The sequence below is a fragment of the Tetrao urogallus genome, assembly GCF_951394365.1.
Source record: "Tetrao urogallus genome assembly, chromosome: 4".
NCBI classification, from domain to species: Eukaryota; Metazoa; Chordata; class Aves; order Galliformes; family Phasianidae; genus Tetrao; species Tetrao urogallus.
The window spans coordinates 5,207,524-5,226,331 of record NC_136817.1 but is presented as its reverse complement, the minus strand read 5'-3'; the positions used below and the strand labels follow the sequence as shown (position 1 = coordinate 5,226,331).

Here is an 18,808-nt window from a genome sequence, read left to right as displayed (position 1 = left end):
TAGGTATGCCGCAATTCTGATATATAAGCAGTTTTGTCTTAATTTTTCAACCTTTTGCAAAAAGATTATCAGGTATTTTTACCTGCCGGCGCAGACCTTTTCAGTTTTAATAACATAATAGTTCTCCCACAGTTTTTGTCAGTGAATTAACCTCAGCAGGAAATGCTTAGCCTGAATTTAGCAATTATACTGAACTGAGCTGTATGTTAAAAGATCTGCAGTTTCTCCCACTTTCCTATACTCTGATTGTCACACAGATGTTCTTTATGATCAGTGGCTTGTGTGGTGGTGGTGGTTGGTTGTTGGTTATGAGAGTGACATTATGCCCTTGAGTAGAACTGGGAATAGTACTGAAAGATAGAAGGTTTCCCAGTCAGTATCTTGTTGTCCATGTTGTCAGAATTGGCTTCCCTGTACTTTCGAAAGTGATTTTTGGAAACACAACAAAACACAGAAAACCAAGTATGCAGTTACTATGTATATGTTTATATGTCTGAAGCTCTCTCTATTTAGATGAGAAAAATGACTGTGTGGTGTTTTGTGGGAAAAGCCATACGTACTTTGTAAGTGAGGGAACCTTATGAGTCGGTGGCTTAGGAGTGAATGTAACGTGATGGCTAAAGAAATCATGTCTCTCAGGATTCCCTGTGTTTGCCAATAAAGGAAATACAGCAGTGATTCTTGGCACACGTCTTTTCTTTTGACTTGTGTCATGAGGTAGGGAGACTGTCATAATGAGAAGTTTTTGTAGTCTACCCACACTCGCTTCTTCCTAAGTATTATTCCAAGACTGTGCCGTAAGCAAGACTTCACTTGTCTAAAGTTTAAAGTTGACAAAGTTTAAAGTCAAATAAGATCTAACTATAAATTCTGTTTTTCACCTCGAGAACCTTGCATGTAGACTTGGGATTTTTCCATCTTTTGAATGGGGCATCGTGAGTGCCTGGCTATGGAGTTGTGTGCTCTGCTGGGGCAGGCTGCAAGCCCTGCAGTTCATGGTACAGAATCTTCACGAGGGGTTTCCCCTTGATTCTGTTCCAGCTGTGCCATTTTTTGCTACTCTCCATCAAGTGGGAATATTCCATGGGAGAAGTATTTTCCCAAGTGAAAGCTCATGAGTGCAGGGCCTCTTTATTTTTTCAAATGCAAACTTACAGTGAGAGAGTAGAATTGCAATAAAAAACCACGTTGAAACAGGAGCATTAACAATTCCACTAAAAGTCTGCTGCATCACAGTTTGAAATAATAACGATAGAGATAGGTGATACAGGCAGTGTGTCAACGTGTTATGGGCAGACAGGTTCTCTGAGGTTAGAAATAGTTTCCTAACCTTCTCTGTTGGCTTTTGCTTCTTTTCATTGTATTGAGTCAGTATCTGGCTTTTCCAAGTCTTGCCTTTAAGTCTGTGAAAGCATTGAATAAGCAGATCTTGAAATTGAAGCTCTGAACTTCCACTCTGCTTTCTATTTTCTGTGGGGAAAAAAAAATGGATTATAGGAACTACTGATGCTTCTACAGATTTTTTTTTTTTTTTTTTTTTTTTTTTTTTTTTGGCTGCATTAAGTTTTAGCAGTTTTACACAATGAAATTACAAGTCAAATTTAGTAATTGAACAAGCCAGCCTGCAGAAGTATGAATACTTTCAAGCTGCATAAACCCCTGCTGCCCATATGTAGTAGGGGCAGCGGTGGAATATTCAGCTTTGTATCTGTGTTTTCAAATTGTTACCTGTTAATTTTAAAAGTCATTTGATCTGTTATCTCTCAACCCCACCCTTGTCTTTCAGGCTTTGGTGTAAGTTCTTGGTACTCATGTGCCTCCTTGTCAGAGTCACCACTCATCATACACGTCTTCTCATTAATCACTTACTGTATTCTGTGTCTGTGTTCTTACCCAAAGCAACAGTATACTGGGACCCTTTGCAAATGATATTCAGCCAACATTCATTAATTTGCTAGCAATATATTTTTTTAGGAAATAGTACTTTTCATGCATATGCTCCTAGGTGCTCTGAAAGTAATGCCTCTGTCAGAATGCCCTTCTGCTGCAGTCTGTCACACAGCAACAAAATGGGTCGGAATGTTGGTGGGAAGGTTCAGCCTCTACTGCCATCATCATCTGCCTCTGGTGTCGTGCACCAACCTGATAACACAGCAGGCATCACGTTTGGAAAAGCCATCCTAAGCTTTTCTAATGTTCTCCTAGACTTCTGGTGTACGGAGTTTTTTGCAAAACACGTCCTTAATCTGATCCCAAATTTCAGTGTTAGTGTGTTATGATGTCGAAAAGGATGCAGTTAAAGGAATCAATACAGTCCTGCATATGATAATGAAATGGCTGCCTTAACAGCGCTGAGATCTGTTCCTTTATAATTTGGTATATGTTGAAAGGCATTCTTACGTTAATCTAAGATGTCAGAATTGCTCAAGTAGACAAATGTGTAATTTTATGAGTATTAATAACTGGTTATTGGAAATATCCAAGTATTCCAGGACCTCTTGCTCTGAAAATGTGCAGTGATACTCAACTTGTGTTGCTGCAAAGTCTAAGTTACCATAAAAGATGGGAAGAATGTTATTAGCTGTATTTCAATCCACCAGTACCTTTCCTTAAAACATTATTTGACGCTTATCCAAAGAGTACTTGTTCCCACTGAACTCTTTTGATTATATACGTATGCATGTAGATGTGTTTAATTAAGTGTTTCAATTCTGTATCTCGTATTTATGTAAGTATTTGCATGAGTATAAAAATGTAACACTAGTTTAGAAAATAATATGGAACAGGTATTATCTTTGAAAACAATGAAAGTATTTTATTAATTGGGTTGCTGCTAAAAGGTGCATTTTGTCCTTACAATTATTTTAGAAACAAGCAGTTAGCAGTTCTTTGGACTATTAGAAGCTTGAGTATTTTTAGTAGCTTTACATATGTATTATCAAAATAAATAAACCGTATTTTCTTCATGTTCTGCCCTTACATCAGATAAAAATAGAATGTACTGTAGTACATTTCATTTTTAGACTGCAGATATAAGTAGCTTAGAGGCTGTGGTTGTTGAGTAAAGTTGCATACTCATAGACACTGGTTTGTGTGTGTGTATATATATATATATATTTTTTTTTTTAAGTGCAAAGGATGTTTTCCTTTGCTCAATAGAAGTATTTGGTGGGAACAGTGAAGAATTTTCATATAATGGAGGAAACTTGAAATGACATTTCCGTGGAGGATGAACACCCTGAAGATTGTTTTGTTTGCAACAACTGTAACATTTCTTACAGACCATTTCGCTGAATAATTTTTGGCTTTTATTGTGTTAGTTTATATTGTTTACCTATTTACAGAAGTATTGTGTATACAATAGTACAACAGAAAAGATTTTGAAGCGATTTCAGCCAGGTATTTTTAGTTGTGTCTTTACATTTTAGCTATTTCATCTACCTAGTTTTGTAGCAATTTGGGTAACCAAGGATATGCAAGTGCATGCACACACATCTGTGTAATTCGTGAATACATTTCTGTACAGTGAATTGAAATCATTTAGAATCATGTTCAATAAAATTGTTTGATTTAGCTCATTTGCAAGCCCTGGGAAATCATAATGGATTTTAATGGAGATCCATTAGTTGAATACTGTGACAACAATTATGTTGATCTAACTTATTTTGCTATGAAAACTGAAACATCAGCACGTGTAGCAAAGTTACTGATGTTTTAAAACTAGAAATATACTAGTTACCTAGTATACACTAGTTAGAACTAGGTGATCTTAAAGTTCCCTTCTGACCCAAACCGTTCTATGATTGAATGGAGTCTGAATTCTTACAGCTGTTTTAAGAAAGGCTGCGTGATAGATTTTTAGTACCTAACTTTTGACGAGATCTTGCCTTCGATAGCAGTGCCAACTTAGTCCTGTTTTCCTGCCGACCTGCTTTATGTCCTGATGCAGAGTCCATAGTGCCACCAAATCCTGAATAATCATAAAACAAATTTTGAAAGTGTATTATTTAAATTTCATTTTAGCACAGCTAGATCAGGCATTCAGGTAGCCGTTCAGACCCGCAAAATGCTTATATGGAAGTGAAAATGTGACAGAAGGCTGCAGTGACTTGCTAGAGGGAGAGAGCAGAACTTTCAAACTGGCAGTATACGGAGAAAAGGATATATGGAACTGGATCGTTTTATTTTGCAAACCTGCATAACTTCCAGTCTGGTATGCCTCTTTTGAGGAAGATTGGTCTTTAAAGCCTTTCTTCAGAAAGAGATGCTTCGGAGCATCTCAGTTCTCAATGCTAATCTGAGCTTAGTGATATAGAATGCCAGAAACATTAATGCTCCTGAGCATATTCCTGATGAAAGGTTTTACACAGTTGAGCCTGGTAAATCAGGCTGGAGTTTTCCTGAGCGCTGTTATGAGAAGATGCTTCTTGAGTGGATGCAGCCTTCATACATGCAGGCACCTACTTAATGAATCATTTGTTCATGAGCTGAAACTTCTACACTATTTGTAACTTCCAGAGGTTCTAATCTAAACTCTTATTACTTAACCACCAACAGAAACACCTTCTCTCTGTGCTTCTTACTGAAGTTGCACATTCATTGGATCAGATGAAAAAAATACATAGGAAGATTCTTTGCATTGAAGGTTCAGCTATAGCTGCCCATTTTGCTTTTCATGTTACCTAGTGTATGATGTGAAATGCAATTCCCAGGAAGAAGAAACAAAAATTCTAGGTTCTTCTTTTCAGACCATTCCTATCAAGTTACTGAGGAAGACTGTTTCTTATTATTTTCTGAAGTTTATTTATGAATCTGAGACTGTTTATATTCAGTGGTTCCTCTTCACATGGAAACATGATTTCTCTCAGGTATATTGCATATCAAGACTGGGATCTCTCTTGGAGGGTGGCTGCACAGGTGGGCGTCCAGATGGGTCTTGAACACATCTGCAGAGAAGGAGAATCCACAACCTCTCTGGGCAGCCTGTTCCAGTGCTCCATCAACCTCACCATGAAGAAGTTATTTCACCTATTGGTGCAGATCTTCCTATGCTTTGATTGACTGTTTCACCTTGTCCTGCCCCCACAGACCACCTCTTTTACCAGAAGTAAAAGCACTGATTAGGTTTCTTCAAGAATTAGGTAGTTTATCAAAGCAAGTAATATGAATATAAGTTCAGGTGTTCATAAGTAATATGAATAGCTCAGTTCAGGTGTTTGTTTGCTTAGGGTTGTAGCTTAGACATGTGACTAATTATTGGTATTCTAGTTGATTTACAGTTTTCTCCCCTACCTCTTAAACTAGAGGAATTAAACCAATCAGTGGATGCTCAAAATATGTCTTAGGTTTTGGCAGATGTAGTTGATCAAAAAGTGCAGGTTTTTTTTCCTACCCATCAGAAATGAATCTAGAACTTTAGAGGGGAAAAGTAGAATTCAAATGTGAAAACTCTGCCCTTTAACCTTTCTTCCCTATTTGTTTTTGCTGGGTATGAAAGCTCCATCTGTCTGATTGCAAAATAATGGTCCTTCACTGTGATTTCTACCACAGAGCTTCTGTCAAGAGGATTACTGTGTTGTCTTGCTTTCACTCGATTTTCTTTTGTATTCCCAGTAAAAATGATCTGGCTAATGTCAGTTTCTGGCAGTGCTAGCTGTAAATTGACTTAAAGAAGAGATTATGAGCTTTCCTGCATTGCTGTTCCAAATCTGAAAAATAAATAGATCCATTAGTAATAATTGAATCAATTTTTATGAGTATTAATTGCTTCCTCAGGATGTGAGGATAACAAATCCATATCCGTCTGTAAGAAGTCACCAAGTGAGCCTAATTCCATTCCAAATGTGCAAATTATTTTTAATTAATAATGCGAGTTCTTGGAGAAAGATTAGAGGATACAAATCATTTTTTTTTATTTAATAATTCTTTTTGTAACCCCTATTTCAATTTTTCTACTTACTGAAATTTAAGTAAGGCTACATTTGGTGTTACGTTAGGGAAATGCATATTAAGTATGTGTGTAACATCACAGAATGGTTTGGGTTGGAAGGGCACTTTAAGATCATCTAATTCCAACCCTCCTGCTATAGGCAGGGACCAGGGTGCTCACAGCCCCATCAGCCTGGCCTAAATAACACATGGCAAGCACTTTTTCTTTTTTTCTGTTTATTAGGAGCTAAATGGAGTTGGGTATTATCAAATCAACAAAGCTGAGGTCAGTCAGACCTGTGTCTTTAGTAATTGTTCAATCTGACTAATGTGTTTAGTAATTGGTTCAATCTGACTTCCTTGGAAGTCAGCTGATATATTAGAGGCACTGATAATAAATGATGTCTTGTGGGCTGGTTTCCAGTATGAACGTAGTACTGTTTTGTGTCTGTTTTAGCAGAAAATGATGGCAGTGTGATTTGTTGCCAATGAAAGACTGCACGCTCAAAGTGGGAGTAATGCCAGCATTTTTGATCAATATTTACCAGAAGATACAGTGAAGAATTAGACTCTATTCTGTATCTTTCTTGAATTAGCTTGTTTGAGTTATAGACTTACATGGTATCAATAATACTTTGCATGGAAACAGGAGTCAGTCAGATATGTCTCTAACGTGTAAGGAGAGTCTAGTTCCTCCAGAGCATGAAAAGCTTTAAACTGGAATGGGGGAGAGGAGGTGGGGGGGAAGAAGAGGGAGGGAGTGAAAGACTTTCACTGTATTATTTATACGTCTAGTTGAGGTGTGTGATGGAGTTCCAAAGGTAAAAAGTCATGAAGAAACGTTAGAAAAATATGAGGGCTGAAAGCAATGCCTGTGATTTTATGTTGGCCCACGACACCAGAGCTGGATGTCGATGTTATGGCCGTAGAGGCTGAATCTCCCCACCAATGTTCCGTTCGTTTTGTTGCTGTGAGACGGATGGCAGCACAGGGGCAGTCTGACAAAATGATGTTTGATGTGGAAGCGTGTATAAAGCAGAGCTGTGTCATTGAATTCTTCCACATGGGAAAAAAAAAGGAACACGTTGACATTCATCAGCACTTGCTAAAAGTTTACAGAGATGAAACGTTACTTTCAGCAGCATTAATTTCTGAGCAATCCATGTATGCAGAAATATATTTCTGTTCAAAATGGAACGATGTATAAAAATATACAAAAGGAGAAAGATAGTTAAGGAAAAAAGATTTAAACATTTCAATTATGTATTCTTCAAAATAAAGTATTCATTCTCTGATTTTATGTCTGATACAATCTGGTATCTGTATGTGTACATATGTATTTCCATAGATGGTAGGAGGACGCTTGTTTCAAAGGACCTGAAGGTGAACTACTTCAATTTGAAGTTACTTAGGTTTTTCAAATGCAGAATATATGTAGAATGTGGTTCCATGTCCCTGCCAATTGTTGGTAGTGTTCCAGAAATGAATTTGTTTTTAGGATGTGTGTTACCAGACATTCTAGACAACTTCTTGTAACAGAAGTGCTTTCAAAAAAGTAGCTACAATGTATTTCTGTTTCCTGTATTTATTTAACAACATTGATTGATTTACCAACAAAAAAGTAGCCATTTCCCTGCAACTGTTACTGGTGTGAAAGCATGAAAGATACTTGGAAACCTATGTTTTTATTTATCAACAAAATTCTAATTACAGAGAGCTGTTACTGGATGCGTATGCCAAGAGGAGCACAACAAAAAATTGAGGTTCCTAGTCATCAGGAAAAAATAATTAAATGCAAAGATGCCCAAGCCTATGAGCATATAAAGACACAAATTTGCCCACAGGATGCATTTATCAGACTTACTCTCATAGTTAGCAATCTTTTAAAAGATAGCAGTAAAATCGTGTTCTGCAAACACGAAATAGAATTCAGGTGTAACATTCTAGTTTGTGTGCTGTTTACTTGATACAGATTACATTTTAAAGTTTCACTGTCCTGATTTACAACTCTTTACTTGAAACTTAGAAGGTGAAATTAGGATCAATGCATGAACTATCTGGCTTTGAAACTGGTTTTCTGAATCATCTGGAATAGGTTGCAAATGTTGCAATAATTGATAATCGCTTTTGGTGATGATTTTTGCTTTTGTTGCCTGGATTTCTGGGATGCTCATGTCCTGTCACAATTTAATAACAGTCAATGACATTATCATTTGCTGACAGTGATATTTATCTGTTTTGTTACTAGTTTGAAAGGTACTCATTTAAGAAACCGGGATTATTCACTGGGAACAGCAGGTTGGAGGCCAAGAAAAATGGCTAAGATCTCGCGCCCGTCCTGGTGTGATTGTTCTCTATCTGAAACAATGGGCACTAATGTCATTTTGAGATGAGTTTCATCAAGCACACTGGACGTCAAAAATGAAGAAATCTTTGTAGAAGGAGACAAGTGGGAAGAGGGAACCAGCCTTCTAATGCCATTTTTAACTGATGCCCAGTGTGGCTTTGGGCTCGCTGCTTATTCCCCATCTGTACAATGGGAACATTGCAGATTTTATAAGCACTATGGTTGGTGTATGAGAATTATTGTCAGCTCATTGAAAGTGATGTGTGTGCACGTGTGTGGCAATTAATAAACCATCAGGATCTACTGAGGATGATAAATGCAAGAGTGTTTTACTTGCAATTGCCTTTGTTACGAATGCTGACCTGGAGAGAGTTGGATGGGGCACTCAGTGTTTTTATAAATAAGTGATGGTGGTAACATGTGAAAGCATACATGAATACACGTGATTTGTGACGATCCATTTTCCTTGGTAAGGAACTTCATACAACTAACTTTCTTGGACCTTATTATTGAATATCCTGCCTTTTATGCTGATGGAAATCGGAGCCTTTCATTTCGGTGAGCTGTAAAAACAACAGGCCAACCCTCCCCCCATACTTGGTGGGTTTTGTGTGCGGTGTGTTTCTTTTCTTTATTTAAGTGCCTGCTTCTAGACAATCGTTAACAATTTTCTAAAATTGTTTTTAGCTTTAGATCCGGCTAAAGACCCGTGTTTAAAGATGAAATGTAGTCGTCATAAGGTCTGTGTTGCACAGGATCAACAAACTGCTGTTTGCGTTAGCCACCGAAGGCTTACACACAGGTAAATACTTCAAAAGTTAATCCTATAGACTTTTTCAGTAGTGTTCATGACTGACTAAACCATAAGTATACTATAATCAGTTATGTAACAACATATAAGCAGTGGATTTTAGAAGTAATTATGCATGCATAATTTGATTAGACTGTTTAATATTTGATATTTTTAATGGGCCGTTAAGCTGGAGGGTGTACATATTTAAAAAACACAAGCTGATGATCATCTGCATTTAAGCAAATACCAACCATACTAGTACCAAACCAATCTAATGATTGTGATAACGTCCTGCTGCTATGCATTCATCACTGCTTATATGAAACAAGAGGTCTTTAAAGCTGCACATTATGTGGGGTAACTTTTTTCTTTTAGGCTTCTTTGTTTTCCTTTTTTTTTTACTTTTTTTATTTTCTTTTTTTTTTTTCTTTTTCCTGCCTTGGATTAATTAAATATAAGGAGCAAACATATGAAAAAGTTATTCAGAATCAGAATGCAGATTTCTTTTATTGTACTGTATTTTATTTTTTGTAGCAAACAATTCCAGGTTCTCTGTTAACGTATGTCTCGGTGTGGCAAAATGTTAATGCACTGTTGTGGCTTCATTTGGGGAAGACAATATGTAGGTAGGGGGCATGAAGCTTACTGCTAGTTGAATTGTGAGATTATTGTCTGCTCAGGAGTTGGAGTCAGATTGAATTTTTGACTTGGAGTTGGTCAATTTGCTGCTCTTCGTTGTGGGAAGCTTAGCATGGTAGAAAGAATAGAGCCCCACTAAACTTCAGTAACATGACTGAGCTCAGGATTTGATAAAGTTTCTTAATCATTAAACGCTGAAAAGGGTGAGGAAAAACAGTCTTGTGTAATGTAAAAAGATAATTTCAAGCTTTTTAGAAAGCCAGTACTATGTAATGAATGATATAGAGAATGTTCTTCCTAGCATCTAGTTACATTTAAATACATCCATCTGTGTCTTTTGAAACAAGCAGAGTAGTACACAGTGGAAGGAAAAGTTTAAACTATCTAGATTTGCAGCTGCAGTTAATTAACAAAACCTTATTTGTAGAGGTTTGCTGTTCATATCAAATAATCTCAGACTACAGCTAATCATTTTGGTTTAATAAAATGTTACATATAAGAAGTTGAAAGAAATATTTTCAGACGAAGGCAGGTACGTTAATTTCAACTACATGTGAACATTTGGGAGTATGTCAGCATTGATAGTTCATCGTTTCTGGGGCTTTACACACGCTGTTGAAAGCAGTGGAAAAAATGATATCTTAATTTTATGAATACTTGAAGATGTGCCTTTGTTTTAGATGAAATATTAGATGAGTATTACATGAAAAATAGATGAATCTACCCTTCAGATTAGATGAAACTGGATATGATGGTTGAATTAGTAAATATATTGACATCTGCCTTCATACCCAGATTATTCCTCCCACAGTTCCCGGCATTCATTTTGAAAGGTATCTTAATATCTTAACGGGCAAAGCCTCTCTGAATATAGTACTGGGTCTGTATGGGAACTGCTGAGCCACGGCCTGAACCTCTGATTGATCTCCTGAGGCGAGCCGTGAGTCAGCCAGAGGAGTACAGGTGAAGGCAATTCAGCTGTGGTACTCCTAGACATATTTAAGAGCTGGCTACCAGTGGGGAAGGTTCTCTTCTGGAGATCTGCTCTGCTGGTGTTTTGTGAGTGAGCCCAGGATATGGGTAAGCTTCCTATCTGTTCTCTTTTAGTTATCATAATCTGCTTCGTCCAACTCTCTGCTTCATTTTGTAATTATAACATCTTAATATTCATTGATTATACAGAGCCATAACAGGAAACATAGGCTCTGCAGATGTAGTCTTGTAAGCTAGATGAAGCAATTCACCACCTACTTGTCCTGAGCCAGGACACAGATCTACAGGCATAGATATCTGTTCCCACAGATTATTAAGCTCAAGGAGAAATCAGTTGCTTTGTGCTTTCTTTCTAATGAGGTTTTCTTCCTGCAGTCTTTGACCTTTATGTGGTGTAGTAAGATAAGTGTTTGAGCAGCATATTCACAGGCAGTCTTGTCTGCTGGTCTCTTAGTCTGTTACCTTCTTTAGCCCAAGGTGATACTCCTTCACTAAAACCTGTAACTTGCATATTGATTTTCATTGTCTGTTTTTCCCAAAGTTTTCCCAAAGAACTGGTCTACACTGCTATGTGCTTTGGTAAAATAGTAAATGAGAAAACAATGTATCACCAAAGCTATCAGTTTGCATTATCTACTTGTATTAATTTCTGATATATCAGCTGTTTGCGGTTGTTGTTATGTGGTTAAACATTGACCAAACTTCATCTCAATAATTTCCCTCTTTCGCTTTCTCCATGTTTATGTGTTTGTGTTATTCTTCAAAGATTTGGTAATTTCACTATTCTCTGATTTTTACTTTTTTTTTAATTAAAAAGAAAAAAAAAAAAGGCAGTTGGAGACATCTTCTAGAAAATAATTGAAATATTTTTTATGGATTGTAGAGAACTCTTCACAAAAAATGAGCCGATTGGATGTACTTAGCTATATTTGTTGTGTAGATTGTAGATATTCCAGAGATTATTCTCAAGACATCTGCACATGAAAATTAGTTTTAAAGATGCGAGCTAATGGAGTGGCAAAGGTTATGTTCAAGAGACAGTCAGTAAAGAGGAGACTGCATACCTCCAAGACAAATGAAAGATTTATAAGCACCTTTGGGCCTGAGATGTGCTGGTATAGCAGAATAGGTTACTGTGGAAAGTTATCTAGTTGAAACTCTCCAACCTTCCTATTATTAGAAGCACTGCTTCCAAGCAGCAGTATTACCTTGTTAACTTCATGTATTAAAATTTTGTCACTCTTTGAGGTAATAACACAGGCAAAGACATCTGCTGTACTCTTGGGATCCGTGAACTCATCTCATCAGATTCCATGGACTTGTGCATTTTCCAGTTTCTTAGGTGGTCTTAAACCTGATCTTCTACAGTGGATAGTTTTTCATTTTTTTCCCCAGTCCCTGCTTTAGCATACTACAGTGTGGCTAGAGCATTTGCTGGTGAAAACCAAGGCAAAAAAATTTGCTGAGTTCCTCAGCCTTCTCCATGTCCTGACTAGTCAGAAGTCCCTTCTGAAGAGGGCTCACCTTCTCCCTGCTCTTCCGTTCATCGCACTGACATTTACTGATAAGCATTTCATGTCGCCTTCCACATCCCTATCCAGATTTATTTCTACAGAGCTTTCACTTTCCTGGCTGCTTGGACAATTTCTCCGTATTCCCCCCAGGCTACCTGTCCTTGCTTTTGCTCTTCATCCAAACCATTTTTTAGGACGTGCCGAAACTTAGTGTTTCCTCCCCACTCTCTTAGTTGGTGCTAAGTGATTTTTTCAGTGAATATCTGTTATGGCTGAGTTAGTGTTGTTAGTCCAGAACCTCTTCAAAAAGTGTCTTTTGAATTCACAGGCTTTGGTAAGATGCGGAGATTACCATGGCATTCTGAATTACGTTGTTGTGCTGCAAAGTTTGTTGATTTCAGCTGTCAGTTAGATTTTTTTCAACGTTTTTATCAGATTTACTAAATTAATAAGGATGTCTACAGCACTGATTTCCACAAGGTGTTTTAAAAAAGAGAAGCTTGTTTCTTGAAGATGCCTAAGGCGAGATACTTTTCTTTCTGCAGTGCCAGAGTATTCAACTTGTGTGCTGATCCTGTTTAAACTGCCTGAGAAATTTTAGGAGTGATATATATGGGGTGTTGAAAGGCTTTTGTCTGGTAGAGAAGGTTGAACATTACCTGCTTGACATGACAGTGCTTTTATTGCTACAATACCTCTGAGGGAATGAGGCAGTCAGGAAAACACTGAGAACCTTGTGCCAGACAAATAAGGCTTACTCTTTTTCTGCTGAAGAGTTCTTTTAGATTCCTTGTTATTTGATTATTATAAAAGAAAATGTTCTTGCTGTATAGTTCTTGCTGTGATGACCGTTTCATCACCCACTGAGTTTTGGGAAGCTATTTTTAAATCAAGTGCCAATGTTTTACTTCAAAAATTGCTCCTCTTTACGCTTTATGTAATCTTCACTTATATTTCATTGAAAAGAGGGAAGAATACTTAAAACATATTGTTTAATATTTAATAATCATTTTAATGAAATGCCACAAAAATTAAGTATTACAGTTCCATATTTTAACTCATTTGTAAATGAAGTTTAATTATTCTTAATGACAAATCAAGATGTTAAATATATTATTTATAATAATCATAGAATCATAGAATCACCAGGGTTGGAAAAGACCTAAGAGATCATCCAGTCCAACCGTTCACCTATTCCCAATAGCTCCCACTAAACCATGTCCCTCAACACAACATCCAGCCTTTCCTTGAACACCCCCAGGCTCGGTGATTCCACCACCTCCCTGGGCAGTCCATTCCAGTGCCTGACCACCCTTTCTGAAAAGTAATACTTCCTATGTCCAGCCTGAATCTCCCCTGCCGTAGCTTGAAGCCATTCCCTCTGGTCCTATCACTAATGACACGAGAGAAGAGGCCGACCCCCAGCTCACTACAGCCTCCCTTCAGGAAGTTATAGAGAGCAATGAGGTCTCCCCTGAGCCTCCTCTTCTCCAGGCTGAACATTCCCAGCTCCTTCAGCCTCTCCTCATATGGCCTGTGTTCCAGACCCCTCACCAGCTTTGTTGCCCTCCTTTGAACACATTCCAGGGCCTCAATGTCATTCTTGCAGTGAGGGAGGAGAAGGCTGGGAGAAGAAATGATGTTGCTCACAAACTTAGCAAAAGGGCAAATGTTTGAAGAGAAGATATTACAGATCTGTGAAATTTTGATAGGCAAACTGGAACTGAATAATCTTCTTTACAAAGTTCAGAAACATGCTAGCTCTGACCTTGCTGATCACAGCAGGATTTTTCTACAGGCTTTCTTCCTCTACTTTCTTGGTTATGTAATTGAAAGTGTTACAGAAAAGCCTCCGTATGGGTCTATAGAACTCACTTTCCTTAACTGTTGTGAGGGGTAGATGATGTTTGTTGAGATGTGATTGCTTTTGTAGGCTTCCAAAACTAGCCACGGCATCTCACTGTCCTTTTCATGGTGTTGTGTATTGGTCAAGCCCAGGTTTACTGTTCATTCCATGGCAGCAGAGATGGTTGTTTTCTCTCAGTTCTGAGTTACTGCATGTAGGTCTTGTTTCCATGAAAGTGGCAAATCCTCTTCTAGTGAGATTCTGCAGTACAGCATCATCTGATGCAAAAACTGTATGTACTCTACTGTGAAGACTGAACATTTTTGGCAAAAAGGTCAAAATAAGTTTTGTATATCATTCATTATGAGAGTAGCTTGAAACATCAAAGCTTTAGAAATTGTCGAGGCGTGATTAGAGTTGTCAGGTGTTTGCTGATAGCATCTAATTCTATTTGCCTGTCAGCCAGTCAGAACTGTATTGGAAGTGGTATTCTATGCTCTTAGCTGTGTACTATGGGGAAAAAAAAAGGGGGGAATATTTCAAAGGGGGAAACATGCAGTGTATATGTTAATATTATTCATTCAAATACTTCCATGTGAATTGCTGGGGAAAGGGAGTAGGTGCCTGCCATAGAATGCCTGATAAGCAAATAATTCAAAATCTGACGTGCAATTGAGTGTTTTTCATTCATTCTTTGAATTGCTGGGGATTGACATTAACTTCTGTCTTTTTGCCTAAGTGATGCTTTACCATCTCTTTTTACTTTCACACTTCTCTTTATTGGTTAAATGATCAGCTTTGTGGGAGTGAAAAAATGAAATGTTTGCATTAATGAAATGCTCTGGAATGTACCTCATTCAGTTAGAAATCCAGCTTGTAGGATATCAGAATGCAATATTGCCAATACTGTGAATATGGTGATGAGAATTTTATGGTTACAAGCAGGATATTCATAATGCTAGTATAAATTTGCCTGCTCATTCTGGTCTTCAGTTACTTCAATTTAAGGAGATTTAATGATTTAAATCTGCTGTTCTGAGAATGGCTGGAAACTATGAGTTAAGCACTGTGACCTTAGGGGAGAAGAAACAAGTTGCTTAAACATTCAACCAGAAGAGGATTGAGTAGGAAATAAAAAGGAACGAGTCAAAGTAGGAGGGCAGGTTATGTGGTAATGGATATTTCAGAACACCTATAGTGGAATATTGTTCTCTATTTACTCAGAGAAACAGGTGGTAAAGATAAATCCTTAAATCTTCATGTACTTGAGGTTGCCCCATTGAGCAAAAGAGTTTGCAATGATATTGCAACGTGTAGGAGTGCATTAAGACCTTGGAAAGCTCTTACCTAACTGGCTCAGAAAAGCTGTAAAGCTAATCTAGCAGCACCTGTCATAGCTTTGCTGGTTTTGATAAATAGTCTGTGAACTTCATCTTAGATTTGAAAAAGACGTTTGTAACATCATGTAATTTTCTTCAAGAAAAGGAATCCTGTGAATCATAGGCTATTGTACTAAACTAAGCAGTGTATAAGTCAAGTTCTAAGCAAACAAGTTAGTGGCAGGTAAAGACCAAGACTACAAGGTGCTACAGCACCTGTGGTCTCAAATTTTACTGAAAATCTTCTGCTGAAATTCGTTTTTGGTACTGTCTGTCAGAACACAACTGGATCTTATGTTGAGGGACATGGTTTAGTGGGAGCTATTGGGAATAGGTGAACGGTTGGACTGGATGAGCTTTTAGGTCTTTTCCAACCTTGGTGATTCTATGAAATACCCGTTTTCTTCAAACGTTTCTCTGCTTTTTAGTCAATTTGCAGGTGTGTTTAATTCACTTGAAACCTAATCATTGCACAGCCCTTTCCGAGATTTCACTGCTTAGTACAGCTCAGTAATATTTAGAAATGCAATTTGTGTAGCTTTGGAAATGCAGAGAATTGCAAGATGGTTTTGCTCCAAAAATATGTTTCTAGTAATTGAGTGTCTTTGATGTGTTGGAACCTGCTGACTGTCTTTGCACTGAGTGATCCTAATAGAATCTGATAAAACATTATCTTTCTCTTCCTACATAAAGAATGCACTGTCTAAAATAGGCTGGATATATTTAATCTATCAGTTTTAATTCTACTTATTACACATAAGAAATCTCTAGAGAAATACTTAGAAATAAGGGATCTTTCCTTGAGTAGCACATTTGTTTATGATTGACTTTCTCTCTGTTTGCATATTATGCCTTATGTAATTCCTTCTTTGTCTTGTTTTTCCTTTTTTTTTTTCTTCTTTTTTTCCTTTGTTTACTTCTATATGATAGCAGCTTTTGTGTATGTCATTTTAATAGAATAGGGAAGATGTGCATAAGACAACTAGGATTGCCTTATCATAAGGGAATGCAGTTATTTTTTTGTGAGTAACAGATAACCAACAAATACTAGCATAGTGATAGATTCTAGTCTTTCAATTTAGGTTGTTTTTAAAGCTTGACTGGTTTATAGTCGAGAGTTGTGGCAATTCACTAGAAATGGATAGGGAGTCATAACAAGTAAGCATTTTATAAAAGGTTAGCCAAAAAATTTTTAATTGCTCCTCTTGAATTATAGCTTTCCTCTAGGCATGTTTCAGAGAAATCTGCAGACTGGGCCTCTGTATAATTTGGATCTTGATAGGAGATGAGTGGTATGCAGGGCCTGATGATACAGAATTAATTGTTTCAAAAATTAAGGAGAAAGTGATGGGTGCTATTGCGGTCAAACGCTTCTCCTAGTGTTAAATAAGAATTCTACAAAGGAAGGTTAGCTTTAGGGAGAGTTATTCCCTATTCCCAAGCTTCTGAAAGTATGCATGTAGTGATTAGCAGAAGGTTTCTAATATACCTGTTTTTCCACATGCTTTCACTATTAATGCCCATTAAAAAAACATCACTTTATTAGAGACTCACAGAAGTCAGTGGTGTTTAAAAAAAAAAAATTATCACTAAATCTAATTTACTAAATCAAAGCAGTTGGACAGTCTGATAGGTTTTGTGCTAATGCTTAATCTTATTACAACTTCCTTTAGGCTTTTGATGTAAATGACATTTCCAACTGCAGATTCAGTTCAAGTCCATTATCTTTCCTTGGACTCCTGCCCTCTTATAGTATTTTTGAAGAATATTGGAAGTGGGGATGATGAAAATTCAATCTAACTACTTCTTTATGCGAGTTGGATCACCAGAAGTTCATCTTCCCTGGCTGTGTTCACCTTAATGTTATAACATGAGGAAAATGTTCTTTCTCGACTTAGAAGTGATGAGTGTTGGGCCCTGAAGCATGAGATTGGTTAACCTTTCCCTGTAATGAATGATGTGACAGAAGCCCAGTGTAATTTTCAAGTGCTGCAGAACCGTAACACTGATTCTGTTGCAAAAGTGGAAGCGGAACTTCTGTTGCCACACTGTGGAGCTGCATGGCTGAGAAGATTCTGTCCCACTCACAAAAAATGATCTAGTCCGAGGAGAGATGCCCAGTTAGTAAGAAGAATGCACATGCCTCCAGACATGCGTATGTGCACAGACATGCATATGCATGTGTACGTGCATGTGCATATTAGTAAATCTGCACTCACACATTTTTCTCTTGGTGCCATGTGCACATATCTCAGGTTTCCAGAGCACCATGCTTGGGATTTGTTTTACGACGAGTCTCATTTTGCAGATCTGGAGATAATAGTTGTTCACAAGTGCTAATTTTTAAAGAAAAAGAATTCTGTAAAGGCTAAATTTGGCACATGAGAATCCATCTTTTTGAAAAATACTAGGTGCTCCTGAAGATCAATGCACCATATTTTATATAACACATGCAGTATTTGAGTCGTGTGTAATGACACTGGAATTCTTGCAGTACTCTCTGGAGATGTTTTCTGTCCCCTCATCATAGCTGAAAGTGAATTAAATGGTGAAGAAAACATTTGTTATATTCAGAGCTACCCTGAAGAAGTAATAGTTTTTGCTGTTTGATTCATATGTGCTGATGCCTTTGTTAGCCCCAACAGTTCCTGTTAGATATGAATTCCAAAGAAAGGAGGTTTGAGTTTGGATTTACAAAGTTTGGGATTTTAAAACAGTAGCTGCAATTCAAATCTGTAGCTGTTTCAAGCAGTTATGAAAGATTGCGTTCGGATGGGGAAGGTAATGATGAGGAGGATTTTTATTTTTATTTTTATTTTTTCAAACTCCGAATTAGAACAGTTCAGTTCTCTTTTAAATCAGAAAAAATTAAATAGAAAAAAGTAAATCATAAAAAACAATACAACATAGTATAAGGAACAGTACAGCCTTATAGCTGCAGCATTTTTTTGTAACTACAAAAAAGGTCTAAAAAAAACCTGAAGCGAAGCAAAGGATTTGCTTTAGGCACATTGTGCAAAAGCTGCAACACTTTTAGGATGTCATCATTTTACATTATAATGTTGCTGAAGAAAGCCAGCTGGTGTAGTTAAGTCTCTTATTGGAAATTTTAGTCTGATTCATTACTGTGATTTGTGGTTGTACAAAGAAACACTTAATCATTCTTATGCTCCAAGCTCTGTTGAATCTACTGAAGATTTTCTGTTTCTTTGCATAATTTGAGTTGCCAGTCTGCCAGCTTGGCAGTGTTTCAAGCTTGTTGCGTTATCTGTGTTTGTTTGCTCAGGAAGTGATGCTGTACGTAGGATGAATTTACAGTAATTCTTTTGTAATGGGTTAATGAGCAGCACTACTTCATTCACAGTGCTC

General features: G+C 37.3%; 1 protein-coding gene across 4 annotated transcripts in view; it reads left to right on the top strand.

Moving 5' to 3' along the window:
- SPOCK3 (SPARC (osteonectin), cwcv and kazal like domains proteoglycan 3) overlaps positions 1-18,808 on the top strand; it is a gene marked incomplete at both ends in the record, with an annotated part of 157,229 nt that overhangs the window by 60,288 nt on the left and 78,133 nt on the right. For 2 of the 4 annotated variants that reach the window (XM_079534487.1, XM_079534486.1), the window contains one exon: positions 8,963-9,077. The exons of the other annotated variants lie outside the window; for them this stretch is intronic. In XM_079534487.1, coding sequence (XP_079390613.1) covers positions 8,963-9,077 — 115 coding nt within the window. The remainder of the gene's footprint in view (positions 1-8,962; positions 9,078-18,808) is intronic. 4 annotated transcript variants of the gene reach the window in all.